General features: G+C 32.4%; 2 protein-coding genes and 1 non-coding gene across 3 annotated transcripts; 2 read left to right on the top strand and 1 right to left on the bottom strand.

Annotated features, from left to right (window-relative positions):
- Positions 1–1,662: 1,662 nt before the first annotated feature.
- Positions 1,663–3,824, bottom strand: LOC108336336 (U-box domain-containing protein 4). The gene is made up of 2 exons (XM_017572754.2): positions 2,560–3,824; positions 1,663–2,111 (listed from the first exon to the last, which is right to left on the bottom strand). The coding sequence occupies exons 1-2, from the start codon at positions 3,535–3,537 to the stop codon at positions 2,034–2,036; spliced, it is 1,056 nt and encodes a 351-aa protein (XP_017428243.1). The 5' UTR covers positions 3,538–3,824; the 3' UTR covers positions 1,663–2,033.
- Positions 3,825–15,441: 11,617 nt separating this feature from the next.
- Positions 15,442–15,515, top strand: TRNAT-AGU (transfer RNA threonine (anticodon AGU)). Its single transcript has one exon. It is a non-coding gene; the product is annotated as a tRNA-Thr (tRNA).
- Positions 15,516–15,546: 31 nt separating this feature from the next.
- LOC108337319 (mitochondrial outer membrane protein porin 2) lies at positions 15,547–18,207 on the top strand. Its single transcript, XM_017573816.2, has 6 exons — positions 15,547–15,686; positions 15,767–15,834; positions 16,250–16,360; positions 16,472–16,558; positions 16,630–16,838; positions 17,686–18,207. Exons 1-6 carry the CDS (start codon positions 15,635–15,637, stop codon positions 17,990–17,992), a joined length of 834 nt encoding a protein of 277 aa, XP_017429305.1. The 5' UTR covers positions 15,547–15,634; the 3' UTR covers positions 17,993–18,207.
- The last annotated feature ends 4,083 nt before the right edge of the window (positions 18,208–22,290 follow it).

The following is a 22,290-nucleotide window of genomic DNA, read 5'->3' on the forward strand; positions in this document are numbered from 1 at the left end:
GATTTTTATTATGCATTAGTTAAAATTTTACCGATACACTCGTTTGTGATTTGAATGCATTAATAATATTATTAAGTAATGTCATAGCATTAAATTTAATAACATTTACTATATTCAGTAACAATTAATTGTCTAAGCATTCTTATTTAAAACAAAACACTTGAAAGGTCTGTTTTAAATTTAAAAAATTAGCGAAATGTCTATTCCATTTATTTTTATTATTATTTATTCGGTTAGGTTTTAAAAACAATAGAAATATAAGACAGAGGCCAGCCTTTTAATGGTCAGATTCAAATTCTTTTTTTTATTAATTTTCAAATTACAAATCAAAGGAGTTACTAATTAAAAACATGATGAAATTGTTAAAGAAACAACTTACAATTTATCTTAGGAATCAAGATATTTTATAATAAATAAAGAAATCTGAGAACTCTCGTATGTTAGTGCGAACACTCTTAATCTATTGTTCCTTCGTATTATCAATCTATTAAATGTTATGTATTTACTGATTTATTTCCAGATATAAAAATTAAAAAATGAATTGAGTAATAAATTTTAATAATTTATAGTAGTTGAAAATTGTTTCAATTTCAATAAACATTTTTGGTAAATGATTTTTAGTCGTTGGAATTGCTTTTATTTTAATAAAGACTTCGGTAAATTATTTTTAAAAGTTAAAAACTGTCAAAAACATTAATGATTACTAAGATATATGAAACAATATTAAATTTAACGTCAAATAATTACTTCAATCATGTATAATTAACTATCATTTTTTATTTTTACACATAATAGTTACATAAACCGATAATAGTCTATTTAAAAAAAAACTAAGTACGGATCAAATGAAAATAAATTATACGAAACCAATAAATTTTTTATCAGGTAGTAAAAGGGGAAATTTTAAAAAATCTTTTATTTTATCTAAATAAAATAAAAAAATAGAAATTAAAAATAATATGCAGATGCTTGTAGTGAAAAGTGAATGTAATAGAAAAGAGAGAGTGGAGTCAACAGCCGTCAACAAGGACCCACATCCCAGACAGCCATCCTAATCCATAATGGGACCGAACGGTTAACTGCTAATCTTTAACGGAATACAGTACACGTGTCATTTCCGTGCCACTTCTGTTCTACTTTATGCCTTTCATTTCTGCAGAAAAAGGAAATTAAATAATAATAATGAAACCTGCTTACGACTCCCCGCTCCAAAAGTCGTAACTCCTAACCCACTTTCCTTTTCAAATTTTGTTCCTTTCTTCCACGCTAACCATGTGGAACCCTTCTACTCAAACCATCCTTTTCCCCGCTCTCTTCTTTTTTTCATTTTTTTAATGCTGCTTCAAACATCCTTCCATTATTCCAATTTTAAATCAAAATAAAAATCCACCGAAAAAATCTCCACCAATTCATCCCTATTCCAGATGTACACGCACTTGAAAGAACTTATTTTGATTTTTTCCAATATTTTAATTACATCTATTCACTTTTTAAACACATTTTCATTTTATTTATTCTCTTTTTTCTATGCTTTATCTCTCATCCTACCTAATCCCAGTACAAAGACAAAATACCACTGGTTACTTTTCGCTGTTGGAGTCTTGAAGAACTCTCTTCTTTTCAGAACTGTGTTCCTTTTCTTATCTCACTATATCCTTCTAATTTTAAGGCCAAATAAACTAGTACCACACTTATAACGCCAATAATTACATAAATAGTTGAGGGGCCCAAAAGCTATAGCATCAGCCCTCACCTTCACAGCAACAAAATATAAATAATGACGAGAAAAAAAAAGAAAAAAAGAAAAAGAACCAATGGCGTTGAGAGGGAGTGCATTATTTTGCACAGCCCAAAAACCAAACCAACCTCAAACTCGTATCATTTGTGCCACAAACTTTACAAAGCTTCTCGAAGATATTTACAGAGTTTAATTAACTCTCCGTCTCTCCTGGAAGGACGCACGATGTGTTTTAACCAATTCACAATTTTGCTTGTGGTGTTTGTTTCCACGGCGAATAAATGATTGCCAGAGTTTACACCGCCACTTCTGACGCAAGACCACCGCCGTTGCAGGATCTTGGTTGCCGCAGAAGCTCAATTAATTTCTCCGCCTACATACCAAGCCATAAACAAAAATAAATAAATAAATAAATCCAACAACAATAACAAAAAAAAATTAATGTCAGCACTGAAACGAGCTTCGTAATTAAAATATTCCAAAACCCAACCAATGAAATTGGCATAAACGATGCAATGGGATAACTGAGTCGATGCTCACTAACACAAATTTATTTGCACAGTGGAGATCCACTGTGCAATGAGGCTGATGTGGCACTACATGTTACAAGTTATTCTAATTCTAAAGGAGAACTTATATTTATATAATTTGTTACATAAATAAGATGGCAAACAAATAATAATAGTAAAAACAATTTTTTTTTACCGTATTGCAGTTTGGTCCTTCAACAGTTATCATTTAATTTTAATGTAGAGCCACGTCAGCGAGGAAGTTTGCAGAGAGTAGTGGAAATGTTGAAGCCAAAGGGAATGGAATTATACCTTTTGCTTGGCGCGATTGGTGCCGGACTGAGACAGAGCCACCAAAGGAGGAATCGCACCTTCGCGAGCCACCCTAGAGCGATACGCCACGCTATCTTCACACACCTGCAACAGAATAACAACCGCGATTTCCTTCTGCCTCTGCGTTCCCACCTCAACGATCTCAACCAGCACGGGCACGCCGCCTTCCTCCACCAGCGCCGCCCTCGCCTCCGGCACTGACACCAGCACGCTCACCACGTACGCCGACTTGTCCACCATGTTCGACTCGAAGTCCGCCATCAGCTCCACCAGCACCTTCATGATCCCCGCCTTCACCGCCCTAAGCTTGTTCTCCTTCACCGTGCACAGCGAGTACAGCGCCGTCGACGCGTCCTTCTTCGCGCGGAACCCGCCGCTCGCCAGAAGGCTCACCAGCGGCGGAATCGCGCCGGACCGCCCAATCGCCGCCTTGTTCTCCTCCACCTGCGACAGCCGCAGCAGCGCGCACGCTGAGTTCTCCTTTGCCGTCGCGGTTCCCGTGCTCAGCGCGCGAACCAGCGGCTTAATCGCTCCTGCGGAGGCGATGGCCTCCTTGTTCTCGTCGCAGAGCGAGAGATTCAAAATCGCGGTGACGCCGTATTCCTGGAGCTGGAGGTCCGGCGAAGAAATGAGTGAAATCAGCGGTTTGATTGCGCCGGCTTTGGCTATTTTGACTCGATTCTCCGGCTTGTTTTTGGCGAGCAATCTGATTTCCATGGCGGCTTGCTTCTGATCGTCGAGTGAGGCGGAGTGAAGATCGGCGACGAGTTGACGGATCAAATCGTCGGAGTTTTCGGTGGCGCAGGTGATGAGAAAGCGGCGCGTTTGCGAAGAAGCGGTGGCGAATTCGCCAGATCTGTCACTGTTGCAGTCGCTGAAGGCGGAGGAAGAGGAAGCGTCGTTGATGCTGAGTTGGCTGAAATTGCGTCCTAGGTAAGTGTAACTCTCGGTTCCCATGATAGGGATTAGGATCCGAAGCGGAGGTTCGTTTTGGGGTTTGGATGTGAGGTTCGGAGCAAGATTAATGTGAAGGAGAGAAAGGGGGCTGGTGAGGGAGTTGCGAAAAGCGAAGATTTATGAATGGGCAGTGCGAGTGGGATAGCATTTTTACATGTGTATCCCAACCTTGCCTTCTGCGGATGACACGTGCACATATGAAGATTGATTTTACCAAATTCCAATCTCTCAGGCACGTGCCGGGACTGCTCCTTTAAACGCGTGCGTGCGTACCAACATCGTTTCTCGATGAACCCTGTTCTTATTCTGCTCAGTTTTTTGTAAGTAATTAATGAAAAAGAAGTACAAATTTAAAACAATTAAATTCATCGAAAAGTGTCTCATTTCCAAGGCATTTTCTAAAATAAAGTTTAATAAAAAAATTAATTTATTATTCGACATACTTTCAACAATAACAATAAAAAATCTGCTTTAATCGCATTTTATAATTCTACTTCAATAATATTTTTTTACATTTGAAATAATTCTTTTAATTTCTTAAAATAAAAATAAAAGTTTTATAAATGTTTATGACCACCTTTTAGGTTAAAATAAAACTTTTGTAAATGCCTCTAACGACCTTAGATTTAAAAAATTATTGTATCGATTAATTTTAAGGTAATCTTAAAGCTAAGGGCAATCATATGTTTAAATTTTTTAAAAATATTCTGACACACATTTTCTTATTAAATTTAGTCAACATAATAATAAATAAATAAATAAAAATAAATTTAAAATAAGTCAACATAATAATAAATACATAATAAAAAAATAAATAAATTTAGAATACGTTAACATAATAATAAATAAATAATAAAAATAAATAATGATCGAGTAAAAAAATAATATATATAATATACTAAATATTCTTAAAAACATCTATGTCATAATATTTTCTTTTTAAAATCTAAAAAGAAAATGCGACAAGCAACTTTTATTTACCTAACAGTTTCTAGAGATGTTATATTTGCTGATTATTCAATCAGTACTAACAAGACCAGGTTGAAGACATAATATTTGCCGTAATCTTAAATTTTTAAAATAATAGTAATATTTTTTCTAAAGTATTGGAATTTACAATAATAGTTTTATTATTAAGTTGATAACTATTTTCTTTGCATAATTTTATTCTTAAAACGTGGTTCTACATTCCTTTTGTCAGCAACCATCACCCATGAAAATAATTGATATAAGGGATATATAAATCTTATACAACAAACAAAACTAATATTATGATGTATTTAGACCCATTGTGTCTCACTAGCAAATAAGTGACTTGTTGTACCACTTTTTTTTTTATTGAATATATTTATTTTAAAATTGCAGTGATTCTTTTTTCTCAATATGCTCCATGTCATTTGAACACCATAGTATTTGTTCCCTCCATGTGCTACCATTAGTGTGCATTTGCACAATGTAGTAATACCATATTCAGTTGAACATTCTTGTCCCACAATTCTTCATATATATTCCTAGTCGACTTTCTATTTTAATGTCATGTATACATTGATTTGCAGGTCTAATATATATTCCAAGAAATTGTTTTTTTCATAAAAGTAATTCGCTCATCCATTTTAGATTACATTCCATCGTTCGCTCTCTCCCATTGTCTCATCTTATATATTGCTTTTATTTGTTATGTAGATACACTAAATAGCCTAGAATGTGTTTTTGTTGAAGGCTTGGTTGTTGTTGTAGCCAAATATCATCCTAAAACTTCATTTTTTTATTCCTCAACAAAAACTTTGCACATTTGCTTCTCAAACCATCCATAATCGTTACTTTTCCACCAACATGAATGCTTTAAGTTCCTTTCATTTCCACTTATCTCTCAATTTTATATTTTGATTGTATAACCTTGTACCAGTGGGTGGATATTGACCAATAATTTTAAAACAGACAAAATAATATGTGCATAAAATTTATATATTTGATCATTGTTACTAATACAACAAAAATACATAATTTTTAGTATTGAAATTTGTTTGAATATTTTACCTCCAAAAAAAATGGTAATTTTGAAGTTGTATTTGATAAGGACCTCATTTTATATTTCACTAATTAAATATTATCATATGTAATGACGTTCAAAAGAAGTAATATGAAACTCCTCTTATATTATTACTTTTTGAAAGTTAAAAATGGGATCCTCTAATTAAACAATTAGACCATTAATATTATATTTTAAATTAGGAGAAATTGAATTTGTCTTGTTTTCATATGCAAATATAAAAACTGTACTATGAAATATATATATATATATATATATATATATATATATCACTATCAAATAGATAAGACAGAATTACCTTCTTTTTCTTCTTCAAGAATAAAACATAACAAATGAGAAATGAAAGCAAAATAATAAATTTGCATTTAATTTTTTTTCATAAAAAAATAAAATAAAAGAGAGCATACGAGAGGGTGGGAGATGGACACCAATTATAAGTAACTCATAAGGAAAAGGGAGAGAAAATAAGATCCGCATTTTTTTATTTATTTAACTTTTTCCCATTTATATATCGTATTGATTTTTTTAATTTAGTTTTTAAAGGTGAAAAATTGATTTAATTGAGTCTCTGTCCTTAAATTAGGTTAACAAAGTTAAATTTTTGATGACCTAACACCTTAAAGTGGTAATGATACAAAAAGATATATTAGATTATTCATGGTTACAATTATAAGATTAAAAAAATATTGACAAAATATATTTATAAAAATTTATAACATAATTTTAAATAATGTAAGCTTTTACTGTTGGGGCAGAAGTTATATGTAACATCCCAAAAATATAGCTTTAAACTATACTTAAGGGTCCTTACATTTACAATAAAAGAGAACAGTTACAAGGAAAAAATAAAGTTAATTTACAGTTATCCTAAAATAACCATAAATTAAGACTTTATAGAAACAACACTAATACACACCAAAAGAGCTTACCGATCGGTCATACAAGAAGTGTATCGATCGAACGGTCCTACACAAATACAACATGAGTACAAGGCCGAACGGTCTTGCTCTTAAACTACCTTCTTCTTCTTCCAGCGCTTGCTCTAGAGAGTCATCTGCACCTTCTGCTCACACCCACAGGGTGATCATTGCAAAGACAAGGACGATCGAACGGACCACATGACAAAACAGGAAAAATAAGGGTAAGCTAGTGTAATTTAATTAACTATTAAACATACATTTCATACAAACACATAAAACAATCATACTTCTACATAAATCACACCAACATATTATAACCGACTACTTTCACTTTGACTGTCCGGACTGTATGAATTATGTAGCTACGACGTTCTTGCACTCGTGGAAAGGTAATCTGAAAAATCATCAGAATTACCATAGCTGGAAACCCAAGCCGCCACACGAGGTTAGCCCTTCATCCCTCACTGTAGCTGGAAACCCAAGTATACACATGAGTTTAATCTGATAGCTGGAACCCCAAGCTATACGCAACCAGGCCTCCTGCTATTCTCACCACATGCGCCGCCATTCTCTACTTGAGACTTGGTGACCATTAGAATGTCAGGATGAACGACAACTTAGTCTGACCATATTCATACTTTACAATTCCATAACCATTTCTGAGATATTCCTCCTTGGAACACTCGTTCATATCCATATAATACAAATCACATCATACTTCTTCATAATCCATACTATTCTATTCATATCACATTTTAAATACCATACTTCATTAACAACATATTTCCTCATCCATAACACCTTTAAATAACATCAAACCGAACATTAAAACAACATCACCATTGAGCACAACTGACTCGAAAATATCAACACTTATTATGAATAAAACCTGACGGTAGAACACCCCCATATGTGAACATGACCGTACGGGATATTGTTTCCCATGGTGAACATGACCAAATGGTCATGTAAAGAGTGAAACTCAAGCATGAGTCGAACGCTATTAGCTTGATCTGAGTACTATTGAATTAGACCGAACACTTATTGATTAATGTCGACCACTAGTAGACCATACCGAACACTATTATCTTAGACTAATCACTATAGGTTTAGGCCAAACACTAAGGGCTTATGCCGAACGTTATAACCAGGCTAAACACTTTAGTTGAACCAAATACTTATTGTGAGACAAAACATTTTCTCATTATTCAAAGACTATAACCTAACTGTATTTACTAGACAGAATCCAAAGAATTGACTGAATACTATAGAACATCTATAATTGGACATAATCAAAATCTAAGAGCTTAGACCGAATACTACGAGCTTAGACCGAACACTCTTAGTTTCAATTTCAATTACATAATTTGGTAATATGACTACACCGAGTGCTTAGTGCATCACCGAGCACTACTGAGACTGAGTGTTGGCATCTAACCGAGCACTACAAAGACAGTTCAAGACCGAGCGGTCAATAACAGTTATAGCCTATGACAGACCGAACATTGTTTATAAACAAAAGCTATGTCCAGACCGAATGCTATAATTCATTGAAAATCAATACTAAACCGAACGGTCATTAACTGAGAATCCACAATAGCAGAACTCAATTAAGATTGTTAAGACTTTGGCAAGTGTACCAAATCGTTTCAAGTAATAAACCAGTAAGACCGGATATCGTTTCCCAAGAGACTCGTGTCACCAAACAATTGTATAATTTCGAACTAACTTAAACTAAAGAATGATTCCATAATTTGAGTTTTTATGCAATTAAAGTAAACATGAAACATAAATTGTAAAAGTGATCTTTGATGACTCAAACACTTGGAAATGGATAAGATTAGAAGTGATATGAATTGATATTGTTGGGGGGTATGATTTCACCTACTTCACTCTTATGCATGTAAACTTACACCTTCTTCATTTACTTACTAATACTAATCTTCTAATTTACTCAAACCCAATCCTTTGGTTGAAGGAGTCTAGACTTCCTTATTAAGCTCCAATTCCTTGGAAAACCTACAAGTTAATCCGCTTTAAGACTTGAGACCTAAGACAACCAAAAGTTCAAGTTCTATCCCTAGATACAATTCCCTTTGGGTAATTTGTTCCAGTTCTAGGTTCACACAATATTTCCCAACATCAAGCAAACCCTAAAATCATGCCATGGATAACAATGTCACAACAAGCTTTAAGAGAAGGAACAAAATACTAGTAATCATGAAAGAAGCATCAAATACATTCAAATCAGTAGCAATACATAAGAGTTTGGTGGCTGCATCAATCCCCCAACAACAATGAAACTAGCTCTCCATGAATGAAGAGCTTGAGCTTACAACAATGATGGAAATGGAAGAACAAAGAAGACCCAAGGAAGAAGATGGACTGTTCCCACAGCTCCTAGCTTGCCTCCAAGAGCTCCAAATGAGAGAAAACACGTCTGAGTGTCAAAAGATCCAAAGCCCTTCGAGTTTCAGCCCTAAATAGACCAAATTTGCCACATCAGCATCGCCACCGCTCAGCTTCGCCCCAGCGGCAGCATTCTAGTAACAGAGCCCTCAGTTGCACCCTAGCTGCACCCCAGCAATAGCAGTCCAGAGAATAGGTGCTCAGTTGCACCCCAGCGGCAGCAGTCTAGAGAGCAGGCGCTCAGCTGCACTTTTGTTGCACCCGAGCTACAACACTTATGTTCAATGTTCTTCTTTTCACACTTCTTCATGCTTCTATGGTTCTTTGATTCATTTGATTGGCGCACAAGCTTCATGTGAGTGATCTCCAAGTGAAAAGTGGGGATTAATGATGAAATTCAATCAATACAATATAAGATGTAACTACTTAAAAACACAATAAAATGAGGCATGAAGAAGGTGGAAAGCTAAGAAAGAGTTGATTTTGTTTACTTATTCATAAAAGAAATATAGGTAAAATTCAACATTATCAAAGATCAAGCACCAGATAAAAACTGAATGGTCAATTAAAGACCTTCAACAACTACATAATTCTGCAGAATAGCTACAAAATTAAGATCAACACCAAACCTTACCAAATTCACTCAACCACTATTCCATAATCATACAGATACACAATCATCATAAACACAACATCAATATTCCACCCAACAGCACCGAACACCCAATTCATCCAATTTTACACTCATACAGCTTTATCCAAATCAATTTCATACACATGCATAATTATCAAACAACATATTCATACATCAAAATCAAGTAATTAAATTATCTAGCTTCCCTTACCTCGAATCCAAGAGACCACTTTTACACGTTTCAATCCCAGAATTTCTACAACAGCTACAAATTTCTAGTCGGTGTAGCGAAACCAACCGAAGAAATCAAAAGAGAAAAGGCTTAGGAATACATGCAAGAACACATGCAAGCCGATCAATGCTTGCATGCACAGAAAACACATAGAATTTCACAGGAAGAAGTTTCGGACCTTACCAGCTTCAAAAGAGGATTTTGATCGGTGCCAAATGAAGCTCTTGACACCAGAAGTACTCAGGCACCAACTGATTCTTGATCGGAAGAAAAAGGAAGAAGAAAATTTAGAGAGAAGGTAGAGAAATATAAGGAATAAAGTGATGATAAGGAGGAGAAAATGTGCAGAAGCTTGGTGGAGGACAAGGTTGCAGCAGAAAAATAGCACGATTTTTCAAAACCCCAGTTTAAATACTGCTGCTAAAACTTGTTCTGTCATTCTCTTACTTACACCTGGCTTCCACTATCTGCACTTTTATCTGTTTTCGTATTATACAAAATCATCAATTTTAGTATAAATACTTTTGTGATCTCTTAAACCATTTAAATATCCAGTTTTTTTGGTTTCTTTAGTATATTTATAGTTCGAGTATTATAGAAGAAACGTATGTTTTTAGTTTCCGATAGAAACAACAAAATCCCTTTATACATGTGTGTATATAACTAATAAAAGTATCTTAAATTTTGTAAAAATTAAAATCATATTTTCAAATATTTTTAAAATAATTAATAATAATAAACGTGCTTCACTCTTTATTTTACTCAGCATAATTTTATTGGTAAAGTTTAAATGTAAATCCATTATAAATCTAGGATGATACGATATATTTAATGAAAAATTTAATTGGTACACTAAAAAATACTTAATTCGGCTGCGAAACAAAAATAAATAAAATAAATACTCCTATTGGTTTTTATTTAATTTTTATTATATAATGAAATATATTGCTAATATAGGTGAAGAGAAAACCAAGAAATAACTATCACAAATTCGAAAATGAAAATAAAGATAGAAAGTAAAGTTGAAAGAGTAAAAGTGATGTAGTCTTACACCCATTATTTTTCTTTATATATAACAGCGTAAATACTGGTGCGTGTATACAATTTTTTAAATATCTATAAATGATTTCAATTTTAAAAATAATAATTAAAAGTGTAAAATTAAAGAAATAAAAGATGTATGTAATTATAGATGCATGATTATAAATATTGTTATAGATAAAATTTTATAAATAATATCGTGTAAATAACCTTTTTATTATAAGTAATTATTTAAATTTGAAAAAAAATTAATAAAATAATAAATATTTTTTTATAATAAGTAATTAATTAAATTTAAAAAATAGTTTTTTATTATAAATAATTACTTAGATTTAGAAAATAATAATTAAGAAAGTAAAATTGAAAAACAAAATAAGACACTAATGTATCTTCTTTATTAACTTACTACATATAATACAGTAATGTTTCTTCTTTATTAACTTACTATATATAATTAAAAGTATATTGTCTCTATTCTAATAAGCGCTGAATTAAATATGTCCCAGATATAGTTATTGTTATTAAAGTCCATTTGTGAGTAGATCAAACATTGTTATCATATGATAGCAATACGAATAATACACTTTTTACACTGGATTTTATATTATTTTTTGTCGAAAATAGTTAATTGAAATTTATTAAGAATTATAAAATCACCAATGTCATCTCTCTTGCTTTTTAAAAGATTATCAATAAAATCTCTCTTTGTTATGAAAATGATGGTTTATTAAGAATTAAAAAATTATCAATAAAATATCAGTACTACTACTAAGCCTAAAGAAAATTGTATAAGGAAGAACAAAGGAGTAAATAATAAAATTATAGGTAACTCGAAATTTTTAATTGTGGCATAAACTACATAAATTTCTATTACATAATAATTTGTGTATTATAATTAAAGATGAAAACGAGTTGAGTGGAGTATTCACAATGTTTATCTGGAAAAGATTATAATTAATAGCTTAATAAATATTTGATTGTAATATAATAATAATAATATTTGAGAAATTATAATTCAATGGTTTAATAAATATTTGATTGTAATATAATAATAATAATATTTGAGAAACGAAGTGACGCAAAGGTTAGAAGTAAGCGTTTTGTAATGTCTAAGCTATTCTACCATTGGTTGGTTTCTGAAGACTTTTAAAATATATACCTTATTAAATAAAGGACGAGAACGTGGGGCTTCTTCACACATGAATCTATCAGCCATACATGCTAGTGGGTCGGTATGGTCTACATTTTCTATAATTGTTTTTAAATTTCTATATTGTTGTGTACAGTTGTTTTTAAATTAAAATAATTAATTATTTTATTGTTATTTTATGATTAAAAATATATTTTTTGTTCTAGTATATTTTACTGTATAATTTCTTATTCATTTGTATTAAATAGTAAGTAAATTTAAATTATCATATTTACAAATGTGAATGAGGAGTTAAAAAGAAAGTAACAAGGATTAAAAAACGAAAATTTATTTGGAATTATTTTCTATCTTTGTAGATCATGTCAATGTTTTTTATTTGAAGTTCATTGAAATTATTTTGTTTCGATCGATTATTATATACTAGGTTCACTTTAAAACTTAGAATGTAATATAATTTTGTCTTTTTAAAAGACATTTTATAGTATTAAGAGAAAATCAAACTAACAAATATAGTTTTCAATAAAACATTTGATTAAATAAGTTACATCAATTATGTCAAGTAACACATCGTTGAATAAATTCATATTCTACAAATAAAACTTTAGAATAACGTAATCATGAAAATTACAAGCCAACAATAAATAATGGACACAATAAAATTATTATTTTATTATTATGGTTTTCTCTCTTTTTTTCCGAAAAGATTATGAGTTGAATCAATAATTAAACTGAAAAGGAAGTGTCAAAATTGAACCAATAGGTACTTTGTACCCACCATGACAGTTTCAACTAAATTTCAAATGATTGATATAATATACTTATTATGGTGTTTATTTAGTTATCTAGGTATAATGTGATCTTTGAGGTTATGGAGCTATGCCTCTTAAGTACTATCCCTATTCTCTTTAAGGCTTCTCCACTTTCTACCCAATTTTTTCATAAAGGTCACTTATGGATAGAGACATTCATTAAAGAATACATTTCTGTTTAATAAATTTTCTGAGATTGATGATGTTGGTATAACTAAAACTTTTGGACTTAGTCATTAATTTCATGGATGTTGGCAGAGGATAATAACGAATTTTGTTGATAGAATTTCAATAATGGAACATAAGAGCTTCTAAATAAAAGAAAAAAAAACGTATTTGATCCAATAAATATAATAAACAATAAGATCTATTTAGTATTATTAACATGTGATTAAATAATATTTTAAAAGATATATATGTTGGTATAAATATTTATTAATATATGTGACTAAATATAGTATAAGTGATTAGTTTACTATATTCATTAATATCATATATTTATATAATATTTTGTATGATATATTACATTATTATGTGATTATTATTCTAATTATCATATATACGATGAGTTGTTATTTTATTGATATTTTTTCATATCAACCTTGATACTATATATTTTTATTACATGAGTCATAGAACCTAAAAATCATATATAAGTATATGATATTTCACAGAAAATACATACATTCACCCATATTCATTCTCTTTTGTTCAAAAAATTTAAACTCTATTATTGTCTTAAGCATTAGAGAGTCTTTTGTAGATAGGTAAATCTTCTTTTATGTTCCAATCCTCAGGATTCTTCAATTCATTAAGACTGTCACTTGTTTGAAGGTTCACGTTTTCGCTCCCGGTAAGAACATTTGGTACCCAACGTGGGGTCTGGTAAAACTTTACCCTGACTTCACTCCTTCATGGTTACCACTCAGAGTCAAGTGTAGACATTGGTCCGAAAAAATAAGTAATTATGCAAGTGCGAGAAAGAGTTATGAGCCATGCAAACCCAACACTAAATAGACCTCTAGACACTAATCCGAAAGTTGATCGACTTGAAAAACAAGACGATACCACAACCTCCTCATCCTCAAAGGAGAAACCCTCATATGATAGTCCATTTGTGGCACTCAATTGCAAGATAAGAGTCTCCCTCAATAAGAATCAAAATAGGAGCTTGATAACAGTAATTCTTACCATTATCGAAGTTCATTTTAGAGACAAAATCAGTTCCCATTTAACTTATTACTTGCTTAAATCCTCTCTTTTATCTTGTTTTAGTGTTTATTTATATTTTGGGCTACAATGGTATAAATTCATCATTAATCCCCTTATTTTGTAGCTAATAGTGTGTTTGGAAAAACCTCCACTAATGTATAGAGTTGAACCACCCACAAGATCAAGCAAATCTGCACAAAATGAGAGAAAGAAGCAATGCTGCCAAAATCTCGCGCCTAGGCGTCCCTCTAGGGGCGCTTGGGCGCCATAATCTCATGCCTGGACGCCTCTCCAGGAGTGTTGATTATGTCATGATATTCTTTAATACCATATATTTATAAAATATTTGATATATTAGGTTAGATTATACATTATTAATATTGTTTTGTTAATTATCATATATACAATAAATTATTATTTTATTAATACTATTTGCTTTTAACTTTGATACTATCTGATTTTATCTTATAAGTCATAAGGTTTAGAAGTCCTATAAATTCACATGGTAATTCACAGAAAATATATACACTCACTCATAGTTATTATTTCTTACTCAAAAGATCCAAAATATTTTCCTAGCCAAAGTCTCTAGCCTTCAAAAACATATATCATATCACCTCCACACTCTATATCTCTAACACCATTTTGTTTATTTATTTTTTAATTTAGATTGAATTATAAGTAATTGTGTACCGTTGTATTATTACTTTTTATAATATTGATCTTTTTTAAATTGCAGTAATTTATTAGTAAATAACATTGTAATTACATCAATAAAAATGTTGTGATAGTTGTTCACTATGGGTTAAATTCACACTAACTAAATGATAATACTCAACCCTTGCAAAATTTCCAATGGTCCCAACCATTATCAGTTGAAATTCAAGTCTGCTGTGAAACTGAGTCATGAGATTGAAAAATTTATTCTTCATAGCTAGTTCAGCCATTTGGTTTTGACTTTGTACTGGTTTTGACTCGCTTATATTATATATATATATATATATATATATATATAGATATATATTATATATATATTATATATATAAGTTAAAATTAATTTGTATAAATTTTCATTTTTTTTCAATTTTTCTTTTTAAATATTGCACAAATCAAATTTAGCCCAGGTGTAAATATTTTTTTTCTCGGAGAAATCTATTTTAAATAATTAAAAAAAATTAAATATATTAAATCTAAATTACTGATTTACTATACATATTTATAAACTATTCGGTAAAGTCAAAATCATTATTCGGTCTTCCATTTATCCTAGAGTGGCATGACGTTTACTCGTGCATAACCTGAACTAACCACGAATTATCAAAAGTTTTTCTTTTCCGCAATGCCTTTGAACAAGTAAAATGACTGTGTCAAACCAAAAACACTAGATACGTTAAGAATATCAATGATAAATAGGATATTAAATAACAAAATATAGGGTAGGCAAGCAGCTCTCGTAGCTCAGTTGGTTAGAGCACCCGTTTAGTAAGCGGGAGGTCTTGAGTTCGACTCTCAACGAGAGCAAACGCTTTCTTTTAATTAATCTTTATCTCCTATTTTATATTTTTTTAGCTTTTATTTTCGTTCTGAAAGGGTTTACATAAACCCTTGGTTCTTCGTGGTGTCTCTGTGCTGCAGAGAAAATGTCAGGCAAAGGACCAGGTTTCTTCTCCGATATCGGCAGGAGTGGGAGAGGTATTCAACTATCTCTCATTCATTCTCAGTTTTTTATGTTTTCGTTCTTAACTAACTAAATTCTGATTCCACTTTCGCAGATATCCTCACGAAGGATTACAACTCCGATCAGAGATTCACCATCTCCTCCTCCGCCAACTCTGGTCTGGTGCGTTCACGTTTTTCTCTCTTCTCCGTTTTTTCACTTCACTTCCTGATCCTTATGTTTCTCTATCTTATCATTCGCTCATAATTATTTCGTTCCGAAATTTTTTACTGATGATTTTGATCACGTCGTTCATTTGCATCTCGAGAAAACGTAGCCGTGTTAGGTTTGTTTGAATAAAATATTCCATTAATATTCATATGAGAAATGTAAAATGAATTGAAGTGTAATCGATTTACGCACGTCCTTTCGGAGAAGATATATTATTCGAGAAGTTCATTTCCTTTATTTTTTTTGTTTGATTATCTTTTATGTTTTTACTTAGATGTTTATCAAGTGAGACCTTAGTTTTGATAATTCATTTTCTTCTTGTTTGAGAAAACCGGTGATTGTTAATTGTTACGTGACACAAATTCAGGACCTGAAATCTACATTGGTGAAGAGCAGAGGGCTTTCCTCTGGTGATGTGACTGCGGAATTTAAGTATAAGAACAAAGTGGTGAATTTCAAAGTTGATACTGAATCAAATGTATTTCCCTCTCTCTTTCTCTCTATTTTTTCTTCCATTTTATAAATTTGACAGTATAATGTTTTCTACTTCGATTGGTAATTGTGTTTTTTTTTTCTTTTTGTGCTTTAGGTGCTGACTACATTCACTGTCTCTGATGTTATGCCGTATGCGAAAACAATTTCTTCGATTCGTTTGCCTGATTACAATTCTGGAAAGGTACTGAGATTGGACTTTTGGATTGAAGTCTGTTATCTTGGACTTGTAATGATTATGTGCTTTTGGTGTAGTTTGAGGTTCAGTATCTTCATGATCATGTGGCTTTTACTCTTCGTGTTGGTTTAACCCGCTCCCCTGCTATTGATTTTTCTGGGACGATGGGCACTCCCAGCATTGCCTTTGGAGCAGAAACGAGCTATTCTACAAGTCTTGCTAAATTTACGAAATACAATGCTGGTCTGTGCTTTAAAATGCCAAGTTCCAGTGCTTCAGTAATTTTGTAAGTAATTGAGGTGTTTTTTAATTGTCAGATGTTAAATCAGTACCTGGAATGCGTATTTGCAAAGCCAAGTATTTATGGATGGAATCTTTATTTGTCTTTAAAATGAAATTGGGATGTTGTTTCTATAACAATTTTCAGTTTTTTTTTCCTCTTTTTTCCAGAGAGGATAGTGTTAGCAACACATTTTCTGAAACGTTTGTTCTGTTGAATCTATTACTGGTTGAAGTTTAGTAGTAACTACAAAATAATGAGCGAAGGCACATTAAATAGAAGTGAGACTTACTCAATTTCGTAACTTCTAATAAATTTGAACCAATAATGAAAATGTGCTAGAGAGTTTATTGCTAGCAATTTTCTTTTTCGTGTAGGTGTTTTAAGACATTGTGATAGGTAACGCCTATAGCTAGTTACATTAGTTAGTAGAGTAATTAGAGTTAGTTGAGTTGGAGTAATTAGATAAATACGGCATGTTGCCTATATACATATATTGGAAGAGGTGTTGAGAGAGGAGTGACTAGTCAATTGGAGAGTTAGTATTGTGGCTTGGGAGAGTCCCGAGTTTCTAAAATATCCAGGAAATTGACTATTCCTTGTATAGTTTCAGTTCTTGATATTATACTCACATTGCGGCAGGATTTGGAGCTAGGCCTCTTCTATAAAGATTTTTCACTTACTATCTCATCACATCCAGTTTTATAACATTGTTAACCCTGGAAAGTTATCGAATAAGTGTTACTTGCATTGATTGTGTAGAGATAAACCCTACAAATTAAGGGCATAAATTAATTTCAATTTTGGCAAATTTATGTTTTGGTACATAGTAGTACACTTTTCATTTTTGCAGAGGTGATAAGGGAGATTCCATGAAGGTGTCATATTTACACCAGCTAGAAAGATTGAATGGAGGAGCTGTTGTTGGAGAGATTAGCAGAAGGTTTTCTACAAATGAGAACACATTAACAGTTGGATGTTCATTGGTCGTTGATTCTCAGACAGTTTTGAAGGCAAAGCTGAACAACCACGGCAACCTTGGCGCTTTATTGCAGCATGAGCTAACAAGCAAGTCATTCTTGACAATCTCGGGTGCTTTTGAAACAAAGGATTTGGACAAGAATCCCAAGTTTGGTTTCTCACTCTTGCTCAAACCATAATGGATTTGTAAATTGAGGTAATTTATTAAGTTATATCTTGCAGCTTCCTTCGATTAAGTTGAATGAAAGGAAGAAAGTAGAGGAAATTGGTATAGATTGCTGATGTATTATTTTTATCTCATTATCTTCAAGTGATTGATTGGACAGCATGAGATTAGAAAGGTATTGTCACGGGGAATGCATCTAATTATTTTATGGCATCTGATTCAAAACTAGTTGTCTGAAAAAAAAAGCTTTTATTTATCCTGAACGTCTGGTTATTGTCTGAAGTTTGTGAATTTTATCTTGAGGATGTTGACATGCCGTATGTTGCTTAATTCACACACACTTAACTGTAGATATTTGAAGGGCATCCTTTGTTTGCTAAATGCCAATGACATCCCAGGATATAGATTATGTCTGAATTCTTTTGAAGATAAATGTAATGGCCAGTAATTCGAATTTAACACAAATCAAGGATCCGAGCTCAATCAATATCTCCCATTGACATAAATCTCACACGAATCACATCCTTTAACCCTGACCCTATGGACTATTTTGGTGGGAAATCCACTGTGTTTGTAGTTCAGGCACCATTTTAAACAATAGCAAACTTCCTGAAGCGGTCTGTGAGATTGAAGTTATGTAAGCATATTGTCCTTAATAAATTGCGACATTAGGCTATTTTAATACCTTATCATCTGCTTCAAATCTTGGGTGCTCAACGGTATTGTGAGACCTCAGGTATCTATCATACTCACAATCATTTATTATGTACTCGGAATCATTATACTCATGTCTAGGAGAATAAGGTAGAATGTTTGGAATATTTTATTTAGAATTTATTGACTTATCTTATGAAACAAACACTTGTGTAAGGGTATATGGATAATTTTTTAAGCTCTTCACAACTTATTGCAATGAGTTATACTATGGAAACAACTTAAAGCTTGTACAGAAATAATTTGATTCCATTTTAGTACCAATTATAAAATCAAGTCATGCACAATTACTTAGCAGTAAGAGCTTCATTAGGTGTATTTACCCAATTACACATTTATACTAGGTGAGCAAATTATACACAAACTTTCTTAAAGCACGTTCTTGTTGATGTTAGCCATCTTTGTTTGACCATTTATATGTGGGTGTTCAATTGATCAAACTCATTACTTTATCCCTAGTTGTTTGTAGGAACTGCTCTAAACCTTTATTTATGAATGGACGACCGTTGCTTGTGACAACTGATTGATGAGGGTCATGTTGACAAATGATGTTCTTCCAATAGAATTTTTGTACTTGCTCAGATTTTATGTTTTCCAAAGGTTTAACCTTTATCTATTTAGTAAAATAGTCAATGACTACTATCAAGAATTTGATTTGTCCCTTAGGCAAGGGGAATAGGCTGAAAATATTCCATTTTCCAAGTGGTTAAAGACCAAGGGATAACTATGATATGTAATTCTTCTGGAGGAAGTGTATAGAGAGGTCATGCTTTGAGCACATACCACATATTCTTGGATGGGGCTTGACTAGAATATGTTTGTTTTTATCATTGAAATTGTAGCAGGGAAGAGATCCTCATCTAAAGAGCTCTTTGTTGAACATTGTATAATATGAGTTTTGTTGTTGTATCTTTCTAGTCTCTTGTGGTTCACTAGGAAGTATGTTGTCATTTAGAAACTGAATGATGGGTGATTACCAGCACATTATCATCATCCCAATTTGATGTTATGAGAGTTTCGTGTACGAGGGTCTGATGTCCAACTTTTTCAATAGTTGCAAGTTTTGAAAGAAAATTGATTCAATCGTTTTACTCTCTTAGGACATGAGCAATGCTGAATATATTTAAGTGATGATATTTTTGTAAACTAGCCCCTTTGGTTTGGTACTTGTTGACCATGTGCCCAATGATCATTGGGGAATCACTTTGGAATTTTAAAAGTTTGACTCCCCCTTTGTGAGCTAGTCTTAGATTGGGAACGAATGTTTCATGGTCAGCCTAATTGTTTGACGTTTGGAAGTCAAATTGTAAGACTTGCTCAAGGATTTGAGTACCACATTGGCTTCACTACTTTTTTGTTAGCGGAGTCACAAACCCTTAAAGACCACCATTCATGCTAGTCATTGAGTTTGAGTAGCTCGACAGGGAAATCAAAGGAAACCGTGCCTTCATTAGACATTGAGTTTCAAAGCATAATCTAAATTTTGACAATTCAACATATCATGTTGTCATCCTTCTTGCTAATTTGGGTTTCTACAATGCTCGCTGGATTGGGTTGTCAATATAAACCACAACGTCAAAGCTTTGAAAATGCTGACACAATCTTGCTAAAAACAAATAAGAGCCAGGACAAGTTTTCTGATCACCTAATGACGCTCTTTGATGGGTAGAAGAGTTAGACTCAAAGTAATTAGACTTTTGGTTCTTATTTTCTTTGAGCACCAAAACTAAGCTGGTTGTCGAGTAAGAAACAATTACGTAAAGATTGAGTACTGAGCTTACTGGTGGATTAACAAACATGGTTAAGCAGACAATATCTTGCATGATATTTTGAAACATCTCTTCACACTTTTGGTTCCAAACAAAATCTTTTGAACCCTTTAACTACTTTGAAAAGGGGTTTTGTGTTTTTTTGCAAACTAAGGTAGGAATTTCAAGAAAGTTGTTAGCTTTCTATTAAGTCTTTAATCTTTATGAGATTGCTTGGACACCTCATACATGAGATAATATTACATTTATCGGGATTGACTTTTTGTTCCTTGTTGTGTAATTATAAATATGAAGAACCACGTAGGGTTTAAACACGTTATATTATTGTACCTTTAAATGACTTCTTGTTTTAGTGACCATGTCATCAAAATACTTATCGATTATATTGTCAAAGAGTTCTTTAAACTCTTTGTTCATCAAGCTTCCTCTTCCTTTGTTTATCAACATACCAATGATTGATGTGTAATTCAAAGAACTCCTAGTCAAAACAATTGACAATCGTGGTCTATATTGGTGTCATGGTCATTAAATCAGTCATTCAAGGTCCCCCAACATCTCAAGAAGGTCATTTTTAAGATACACCAATATTACACGTGTTTCCTCATGTTTACAATCACACAACAATTGAAGCTAATCCTGATAAATGTAATGTTATCTTGTTTATTAGGAGTTTGAGTAGTCTCTCTAACGACTCAATGGAGGGCTGGTTGTCTTCTCTAGATTCCTTCCAACCAATATTGGAAGAACAAGCAAAATCCTTTTCAAGTTGTTAAAAGGTTTAGAAAAATTTGTTTGAAATGACAAATGTGAGAGATGTTTCAAAAGATCAAGTAGGACATTGCCTCCTTACCAGTTCTTGTTAGTCCACTAACAAACCTTGTCCTCATTATCTACTAAGTGGTCTCTTACTTAACAATCAATTTTGGTGCTGGAAGAAAATGAGAAGCAAAAGCCAATTACTTCACAAGTTGAACTCTTTAATCTGTCAAAGATCCATGAGGTAATAGAAAAACTTGTTCTAGCTCTCATTTTTTTCAGCGAGATTGTTAGTACTTTTAGAGGTTTGATAATGTGGTCCTTATTGCCTACATGATCAAGCAAGTGGTATATCAACTTGAATTAGCATAAAGTATGATAACTAGATTTGTGTAATTGTCAAATTCAATTATGTTTTTAAAGTCGTCTTCCTATGAAAGCATAGTTTCTTGTTGATTTCTTACTACCCAAATTCAATGAACAACATGAATGGTGGTCTTAAGCGAGGATGATTCCTCAAACAAAGAAAGTAGGAAGCTGTTGTGATAGTTGAAGGACATGATGAGTTCATTCTTTAGCCAGGGTTGTAGTTCGATGTGTAACAATCACAACCGATCTGACTCTCGCCCATGAGGTGGGAGTCAAGCATTAAAATGCCAAAGAAACTCCAAACTAAATAGGTGAACGACAAGTGCCAAGCCAAATAATCTCTTCTAGAAAAATACTGTTACATTGCCAAAAATATGGTTGATCACTTTGATGGTTTGTATGCAAAAGAGCAGAGAATAATTGAGTGGATATCCTCTCAAAACTTGCGAGCATCAAAACGGAAAGATAACATCGTACCTTCATACAAGAAACTTTTAGAGCATTGAGTTGGGATCATGATAATTTGCTACAAATAAACTTAGGTAATCATTCATTGATGTCCTAATGACATACTTTCCCGTGTGCGACAAGATGCCAGAAAGATATGATGACAAACCTCTTATTATGTGATGTTCAATAAACAACTCTTCAGACAAGAATCTATTCTCTCATATGCTAAAATGTCTGCATGATGATCATGTCA

Source organism: Vigna angularis, chromosome 7 (assembly GCF_016808095.1).
Source record: "Vigna angularis cultivar LongXiaoDou No.4 chromosome 7, ASM1680809v1, whole genome shotgun sequence".
NCBI lineage: Eukaryota > Viridiplantae > Streptophyta > Magnoliopsida > Fabales > Fabaceae > Vigna > Vigna angularis.

Bases quoted from the DNA above. Each gene is read 5' to 3' on its own strand.
- LOC108336336 (XM_017572754.2), bottom strand. From the start codon at position 3,537: ATGGGAACCGAGAGTTACACTTACCTAGGACGCAATTTCAGCCAACTC. The intron at 2,112-2,559 runs GTATAATTCCAT...CTTGGTATGTAG, and splicing joins CCAATCGCGCCAAGCAAAAG to GCGGAGAAATTAATTGAGCT.
- LOC108337319 (XM_017573816.2), top strand. From the start codon at position 15,635: ATGTCAGGCAAAGGACCAGGTTTCTTCTCCGATATCGGCAGGAGTGGG. The intron at 15,687-15,766 runs GTATTCAACTAT...CCACTTTCGCAG, and splicing joins TATCGGCAGGAGTGGGAGAG to ATATCCTCACGAAGGATTAC. The intron at 16,559-16,629 runs GTACTGAGATTG...CTTTTGGTGTAG, and splicing joins CTGATTACAATTCTGGAAAG to TTTGAGGTTCAGTATCTTCA.